Source organism: Simochromis diagramma, unplaced genomic scaffold (genome assembly GCF_900408965.1).
Source record: "Simochromis diagramma unplaced genomic scaffold, fSimDia1.1 OVJJ01000511.1, whole genome shotgun sequence".
Classification (NCBI taxonomy): Eukaryota; Metazoa; Chordata; class Actinopteri; order Cichliformes; family Cichlidae; genus Simochromis; species Simochromis diagramma.
Genome location: NW_024387327.1, coordinates 199,350 through 208,131, shown reverse-complemented (window position 1 = coordinate 208,131; position 8,782 = coordinate 199,350). Strand labels below are relative to the sequence as shown.

The 8,782-nt window shown below is 38.0% G+C and overlaps 1 protein-coding gene across 2 annotated transcripts; it reads left to right on the top strand.

Moving 5' to 3' along the window:
* Positions 1-1,330: 1,330 nt before the first annotated feature.
* Positions 1,331-7,892, top strand: LOC120717967. Of its 2 annotated transcripts, XM_040006278.1 has the most exons (6): positions 1,331-1,470; positions 1,750-1,873; positions 2,214-2,422; positions 4,375-4,520; positions 6,063-6,191; positions 6,435-7,892. In XM_040006278.1, exons 1-5 carry the CDS (start codon positions 1,401-1,403, stop codon positions 6,162-6,164), a joined length of 651 nt encoding a protein of 216 aa, XP_039862212.1. In that variant the 5' UTR covers positions 1,331-1,400; the 3' UTR covers positions 6,165-6,191; positions 6,435-7,892. The 2 variants fall into 2 exon arrangements, with proteins under 2 accessions (XP_039862212.1, XP_039862211.1); XM_040006277.1 differs by having other exon boundaries at positions 6,063-7,892.
* The last annotated feature ends 890 nt before the right edge of the window (positions 7,893-8,782 follow it).

Genomic DNA, 8,782 nt, shown 5'->3' with positions numbered 1-8,782 from the left:
TGCACAGTACAGTGCAAATGTGAAAATGAATGCCCAAACCATTGTATTTTAGGGTATTTTATGTCTCCCTAACTCTTTAGCTAACCTAATAACTTTAGCTAAAGTGAACAGTTAGTCTAATTCCTGAGTGCAGCATTACTGGATCACCTCTGTTAACAGACACTCAACCACACCTGTCATATTCCGTATGGTGTTCATGTAGTTTTTTACCCAACAGTTCAGCAAAAAACACATGATGATTTCAAGCATGTGATGACAAAGGCCTTCCATTATGGTCTTTGTCATCACAAGTCTGGCTGATCATGTTTAGATGGTGTCTGGCTGGCACGATCAGCCTTTTGATGCCATGACACCCCTGACCCATCAAGACAAGTCTCCACTAGCTCCCTGAAGGTGTGCTGTGTCATCTGGCAATAAGATGTTAGTATGATGTGGTGTGAAATAGATTTGTTTGTCCTGAACATCCCACAGGTGGTCAACTGGATTGAGATCTCTGAAATTTGGAGGCCAAGTTAACACCTGAAACGAATTCTTCAAACTCTTTTTGAACATTTTTGGTTCATGGCAGGGTGCATTATCCTGATGAAGGAGGCCACAGCCATCAGGGAATGCCATTTCCAATAAAGGGTATTCATGGGTGTGTTTTCATTTAAGGGGTGTACTGCAACAGTGCTAAGGTAAGTGGGATGTTTCAAAGTAGCACACACAGGACCCAAGGTAGCAGAACATTGCCCAAAACTGCACACTACCTCAGCTGGTTTGCCTTCTTCCCATAGTTCCCTGTCACTGGTGCACCACCGTTCCTTCATTGAATCACTTTTGATTGATAGTAACCACTTCAGACCAGAAACACCCCACAAGAACTGCATTTTCCAGTTTTTCTTGATGATCAGTGTCATTCATTTCACCTTTCAGTAGTCATAGTGTTAGCTAAGTGTATGTTGGCCCGGTGCAAGCAATCATTGAAATATGTTTGGAAACTCATGACAGTAAGAACTGAGGCTGATAAAAGGTGCTTGGCTTAGTGTTTATATAGTATTTATAATAAAGTGCTTGCTAAGATCTAAATGGCTTAAGATTTTAGAGTGATGAGTTAAAAAAGTCTTTTCAGTCTTTTTCCAAAGCTGCACATGAAGCATCAGTAAAGTTGTAACTCCAAATAACGTAAACAGACAGTAAGAAATGCAAAATATTTCCTGTAGTCCCGGAAACAGTGTGATGTGAACTCTTCTGGCAGTGAACAAAAAGGAAAAAATGAATGTCTGTTATCTGACGACTACAGGAAAGAGCACAGCCCACAGAAACCAAAAGGTTCAAATGACAGTTTCTAATGCAGTCTCTGTACAAAAGGAGAATCTGGTGAGAATCAGCTTAGTTTTTTTTACAACGGGGAGAAGACGATGATACTTTTCAGCTTCAAAAGCTTCTTTATTTATTATTATTTGAGCTCCTTATTCCACCCAAGCAATGGTAAGACTTTCAGTTTCACCTTCTAAACTGTAGCAGTTGAATTTTAGTAATTAATTTTTCAACTTTAGTGATTAATGAGAACTGCTGGTCCAGTGAGTTAAAAAAATGGCCACAGTAGAACACAAATATGGACTTGCATTTCTCATGGTCAGTGTGTTATGTTATTGAAAGGTACAGTAAATAAAAACATTTACCCTTAGATGTCTCTCCACATGGACTCTAATGACAGAAAGAAAAAACAGAAAGTTTTAACCTTGTTTCTGAATTTCTTTTTACCAGGTTTTGAGGTGATCCAGCCACAGGATAAGACTAATAACCCAGATACAGTTTTCATCAGCTGTAACTTTACAGCAAACACTGGGCCAATTGTAGATGTTCGACTCAACAAGGTTTTACCAGAGAAGTATGTCGAAGCATGTCTCTTGGTTTTAGTGAATTTGTGTTGTTTTTGAGATGACAAAAACGAGCTTTTCTCTTTCACTGCAGGATGTTGAGAAATTCTCGTACTACTTGTATGAACTCATGTTTGCTGACTGAAGTTCTCTTTATGTTTTTGATCAAATGTTTGTATGACAAAAAGGTGTCTGTATGAAGTCTGTAGCAGTTCTATGTTCAAAAATCTGCAGGTTTTCTTTTCCCATTTTCAAGAATTCTGCCTGCTGCAATTTTAACATTATTTCAATTAAAATAATTAGACTGGGTCATGCTAGCTGCATATCTAATATTTCTTTGTTTCCTTTCAGAAAGATGCTCTGCCAGACTGAATCTGAAGCCTGTTATAACATTATCGTACTTAAAGACGCTCCATTCAAGTATATTTTCATCTTACTCAATGCTGGGCCAGAGGCATGGACCTCAAAGTATGAATGTGAGTGGTCAGCAACAAATAAGGATGGGACGGACAAAACCGTGACAAGTGCAGCAAACAAATTAATGAAACTGCAACTACAAGGTATGTATATACAAAAAAAGATAAAAACAGAAATTGCATTTTATTTATTTATTTATTTTTTGTCTGCAGAAGTGAAAGACTGAAATGACAAATGATGCAACAGAACGTCCACATTTTAGAGCATCAAATACTGTGATTCTGTCAGATGCTGTTAGAATAGTTGAGATTACAGTCTCCCTCCAAAGAGCAGTTTTCAGTTTGGAACAAGTCACAGTTTAGCTCTGCAGACAGCTTGTTCTGTTTATCAGAGCTGTGTTTTGCACTTCATTGCATACTCATCTGCTGGCTAGTTTTTGTTACGGGGGAGGGCAAAGTTCGGTTTCAGCCTAATTGCTCACTGGTTGTGGTCTCTCTGTGCGTATTGGCCATCATTAAAAAAAACATAAAACACATTCTTTCACAAATTTTCACAAATATTAAAACAGTAAGATGAAGGAAACATGTCCGAACACGAAATCATTTTAACAAATAACCTTTTGGCAGGCTGCTGGGAACCACACGGGAAGAGTGACTTGAGCAGGTCCTAGACAACATACGCACAAGGGTGATGAGGGGAGACAGCTGTCAACGCAGCAGGGACACATAAACATAATGCACATAGACTATCAAAATAAGACAGGAAACGCGGCAAAAAGTATAAGCACAGTAAGTCCTGCTGTGCAATTCAAAGGTACAGACTAAAAGTTTTGATTTGGAGGTGGTAAAATTAGGAACTATGTGTTGTTAAAGTTGCAAATACAAACCCACGATCCTACTAAATCAAAGTTAAGACTTGAGACTTTTTTAGCAACAGAATTATAATGTCAGCAAAGACACTGTGACTCAACCTCCCTTGTGTCCAAGTTGCAAAGTCCATGTGGTCTTTTAGCCCAAACCACACAAATTTTGCGATAAAAAGCCCAGGATATCCTCTTTACTGTGCAGTAGGACTCATAGATTGCATAGGTGGTGCTTGATGTAGACGTCTCACATTTACGTCCCCCCCAAACGGGACAAAAATGCATTGCTGTGTCTTAGAAGGATATGCAGGTAAACTCTGTTAAGACTGTATCAACACAGACACCCAGAATCTTCAATCAGAATGATGAAAATGGTAAATTGACGGGTTCTTTTTCTGCTCTGAGCACTCAGAGTGATTACACAGCATGCCTCATTCACTATTTCACACAAGCATTGTTTTCTAACATTTGCACATTTTGTTGCATCTTGGGGTAAATGTCTTACCTGAGGATATTTGGCATACAGACTGCAGTAGCCAGGGTTGAACCATCAACATTCTCATTAGTAGATGGTCTGCAGTGCCTGTGTGGGTTAGGGGTGTGTGCCTCGCAATCACTGTAACACTTAAAAAAACAACAACTTGTTAAACGTTTTTTTGTTCAACCATGTCCTGGCAATCAGGGCAAAATGTAGCTCTGTTTGATATGCATTAAAAACCATTTCAGTTTAGCACATGGTTAAGGCTGTGATGAGTGTTATCGCTGAGGACAAATTAGACCTCAGAGGGTTAATTGTCCAAGAGATTGCTCCTTACAGTTACCACTTTGTAAAGAAACTATCACAGAAATACTGCAAGGCTTTGAAACCTGTTGTTGACTCTTAAAATTAAAAATAAAAAAATAATAATTTCTGTGCAGGCTAGGATTTTTTTTCACCTCAGAGATTTTAGTCTGTATCGTTTCAGTGGTTTAAGCAGACAGAATCTTTTAACAGTATCTAAATCAAAGTTTGACTTCCTTGCATTGCTGGTCAGATCTGATCAAACTACACCCACGCTACTGACGAAGCTGGCTGGATACTCTGTGCTGCTAAATGTGTAAAACAGTCTTTACAACAAAACCTAATAATGCATGTTTCTGAACGTGAAACTGGCTGCTGTTCATGTCGTTGTGTTTAGTGACGTCAGTCAAACCACTGAAGTACAAACAGGAAGTAACCACTGTTTTTATTAGGTCAACTGGAAACTACACCACAGTGTACTCCTCCCCCTTCACCTCCTCCCCCTCAGTCCCATCAGCTCATGTGGATTTTGATTGGTCTGCTGGCCCTGATGTTTGTGTACAGCTGTATCATCACCTCCTTCTACACGAGGCTTATGGTGACTATCTGTCAGAATTACTATTTTTCTGAGGCTGTAATTTACGATATATGTCTTTATATGTCTTAGTGTGTTTTTTATCAGATATTTGTTATCATCTTGCCCGGACGCAACGTTAAAAGGTCCACAAAGCAGCTGAAAGCAGCTTTTATGATGGTCAGCCAGGTAATAGATGAAGGGAGATGTTTTGGTAGAGATTTTTACACAGCCGTAGTTCATTTTCTAAATGAGAAAGAATTCAGGTTTAAACTTTTATATAAGGTCTATGATATGACCACAGCTTTCACTGTTGTTGAGGGCTTGGGGAGCTTCTTTTGATCGTTGTTATTTTGAGACTTTCTTAGTCTGAAATCATATTTGTTTGTTTTTCCAATTACAATTTAAAATGATTTTTGTTTCCAACTCAGTATAAGCTGTTTATAAGCTGCTTTGAAATTCTGCTTTTTTTTTTTAACATTCACAGCAGACGATACAAAGCCATAAAATAATTGTTCAGATCATAACAACACACAGTGGATGTTCTGTGTCAACCTCAAGAGTCCTTTGAAATGAAACATCAAAGTAAAAGCTGTATGCCCACTGACCCACACAGATTTTTATTGACATCAGACATTGTTACAGTTAGACACACACAAGTTAAATTTATAATGTTTCCTAATAAGCTGACTGTAAATATAAAATGCACAAAAGCAGGACGTCCCCAAAACCGAATGCAGTTTTAATGCATCATTTTCTGCTATGAGATTGTAAAACGCCTGCTAAGCAATAGGCTCCAGCCCTTGTAACATAACTAATGTGAAATTAGTCTATAATTAGTCTATAATTCTTACTGCTTTTCTTTGTTACATAAATTCCATCAATTTTGACAAGCGTCCCAACACCACTGTTGAAATGTGGCCCCAAACCATCACGCTGTGTTTTACAGTTGGCTGTATACACTCACTATTCCACCTCTTTCCTGACCTCCTCTCTATATCTTGATGCCAATGTGCTGCTGATTTTCACTCTACTTCTTGAAAAATTTGGCACACATCAGCCTTTTTCTCCCTGTTTTCTCTGATCCCAAAGAATCACTGTCCATGTTTGCAAATTTTGCTTCATCTGACCACAGAAGAGTTTTCCACTCGACGATGCCGACCGGAGGATTGTGACTTTGATCCTTTGTCTCTCGAGCATAAAGATTTCTCCTGATTCTTGGAAACTTTTAATGTTATGTACTGTAGAAAGTTATTCTATTTTACATTGAAGACCATTGTTCTGGAATTGTTTCACAATTTGTAGACAGTTTTTTCAAAGTGAGTTAGCAGACAGTTAATAAGATACTGAAAGACATCCATAAAAATTGTCCTGCCTTTGTGCCGTGCCTGAACACCCAGTTTTAACAGCAGTATTATTATTAAAAACATTTAACAGAATAAAGCTATCAAAAGAATGAGGCCGAAATGTCTGCATCTCCTCTGCACTTAATGTTACTAAACTAATTACTTGAAAAGAAATCCTGCTGTAGGTGATGTGTCACTTTTGTGTTTTTTTTTGTTTCAGAACAGCAGCAAAGATTGCGAAAACTCCACCTATGTTGAAATGAGGAACGTTCCAGTTCAGTTGCATCCTCACCACATTTACAATACTATGGAAAAGGCTTGAGCTGCCCCTCATTTCTTTATATCTTATTAGGAAAATGGGTAATAGGTTCAACAATGTCTTAAAACATGGAAAAATACATGGAAATACAGTATCTGCAGTAAATACAACTGTGTACACAAATGCATAAACAGAGTCTGCACAATTCTAAGGAACTTTAAATATTTCATATGACCAAACTTATTCTTCTACATAGCCTGAACTCTCATAGGCAAAATTGCTTATAATGTCTGTTAGTAGTTTTCAGGGCGGGGGGCTGCCTGCCTTTATTCCATTTTCCATGAAGTTGGTGTTGAGGCCCAGACCATGACTAACAGTTTTCTACCCAGATATGCTTTTTTTCTCAATCCATGCAACCTGTTGACACTGACTGAATAGACTGTAAAGTAGGCATTGATTAAAGTATAACTTTGAAAGAGCTTTAGAAACCTTAGAGAACTGCTCATCATGACCAGTTTAAAATGTTACAAGAAAGTTTAGTTCCTTAGAAGCAAAATATAAAGAAATGAGGGTCGCTCAAGACTTTTGCACAGTACTGTAGCTCACTCATCTGTCTGCAGTATCTTCAAAAAGAAGACGTGAACAGCTCATATTGTGCTCTCAACATTTTGTTCTTCAGTATTTGACAGTTCATTAAGTTGTATTGTGCAATAGCAGAAAACCTGTGTAGTACTGAAGTAAAGAGGGGGGTGAACTGACCTCTTAAAGGCACATGGTTTTATTGACCTATAATATTATCCATTAGTTTAATCTTTTTAAAGTCTTACTTTATTAAAAGAATGTCAGCTATTGATTTGATGTAATTCCTCAAAATAGTAAGTGTGGATTGTACATGTAGCATCGTGGTTGGATTTTGTCTCTGACATGTTGAAACCTCATGATTCTTCCCTGCTCTTAGGTCTTCAGGTCAGAGGTCACGGTTGGTCCTACGTACCAAACTTGTGGGGATCCGGCTTTTCACGCACCAAAGCTGTGGTATTCTCTTCCATTGTCTTTACGCCGTGCAGACCCCACTGACTCTTTCAAAAAGCAGCTGAAGACATTTCTATACAAACAAGTTTTTAACTAATTTTCTCATTGTTTTGTTTTATTTATATTTCTGGTTTTATTGTGAAGCACTTTGTGATTTTTATCAGTAAAAAGTGCTATAAATACATCTTACTTACTTACTTTTCTAAATCTTCAAGGAAACTTTGCCTTAATCTTGTATTCAAATTACAATATTTTATACTATGTTTTGTGTAGTTTCCACGTGCTTCAGTGTTTCTGCACACGCACACAACAATGGTACAATTTCTAATTATTGCGGTACTACATGCCTTATTGCTAATAATATTATACTTTTATAAATATACCTCAAGCTCCCCATTAGTGGCCAGTTTGGTTTCTGTCTCATCGCTTGTATCATTTTATGATATACATCGTTGAGGGTGGGGGATACCTACTTATCCTAGTTTACACATTTCAAGCTGGAGAAAGCGGTGTGCCCATAAGCAGCCACAGAATCGGTTCAATATCCTTTATTAAGGATAAATGTAATTGTAACCTCTTAGTTAATCTGAACAATAACCTGTTGTTTTGCTGGAGGGGAACAGAAAATCATTGCATTTGTCATCACATGTAGCAAATATCATACCTTGACTTTTGAATGCCTGTTGTCTTTATGTGTCTTTTATTTCAAAATAGATTTGTATGGTTTCTTTTAATCAATAAAAATTAAATCCAAAAACCTCTGCAGAGTGATCCTTCCTAACCATCACTCCATCTATTTTCTTAGATATTTTTCGAGCTAAAGTTGAATGGGACATGCACCCATTTCAGCTGACCTTCTTTCCATTCTTCACTGAAAGCTCAAATGTCTCCCATAGATGTTCAGCTCAGTTTCATCTGAGGGCTGTAAAGGCCTTACTCATACACATTATTTTCACCTTCAGTAAAAATAGGATACATACAATGTCATCCTAAAATAGGCCACTGGTATCAGGAGAGAAATGAGTGGTCCTTCCCTCTATAGAGTGAGGTGGATTCCCAGAATTTCAGGTACAAAGCATAATTTGTCAAAAGTAGTCATTTGATCCCCTATCTGCAAATCCATACTGAGAGAAAGAATGACACAAGAGGGACACTATTGCAGTCTCAAGTTCATTCATACTGATTCAAGGTCGCCACTGCCTGATCCTTTCTCACAATATGTTGGACTATTGGCAGACTTTGGCAAACTAACTATTTTATCCTACACCAGTGGTTCTCAAATTGTGGGCTCCCTCTAGTCATTAAAGATGAAATAATGTGTGCTGTATTAACAGAATGTTAGCACTTTCTTTGCAAAGCATTACTACCCTTCCTGTCGTGTTTGTGTCAAAACTGAATTATGATATCCTCCACACTATGCACTCTAACATATAAAAGTGATGAGCACCTCTTGTTACATATGTGGTTTTCTTAGTCAAAATTGACCACCATAGGAAATGAATGGGAATCCCCCCCCCACACACACACACATACTGACTGAATGACCCACTGAACTACAACAGAAAACTAAACAGCAGTGACATTTGTAGGGTTACTGAAGTTGGGCTAGCTGGTATATAATGATGTGCTACGTGATCGCTAGCAACACA

Bases quoted from the DNA above. Each gene is read 5' to 3' on its own strand.
- LOC120717967 (XM_040006278.1), top strand. From the start codon at position 1,401: ATGATACTTTTCAGCTTCAAAAGCTTCTTTATTTATTATTATTTGAGC. The intron at 2,423-4,374 runs GTATGTATATAC...TGTTTTTATTAG, and splicing joins AATGAAACTGCAACTACAAG to GTCAACTGGAAACTACACCA. The intron at 4,521-6,062 runs GTGACTATCTGT...TTTTTGTTTCAG, and splicing joins CCTTCTACACGAGGCTTATG to AACAGCAGCAAAGATTGCGA.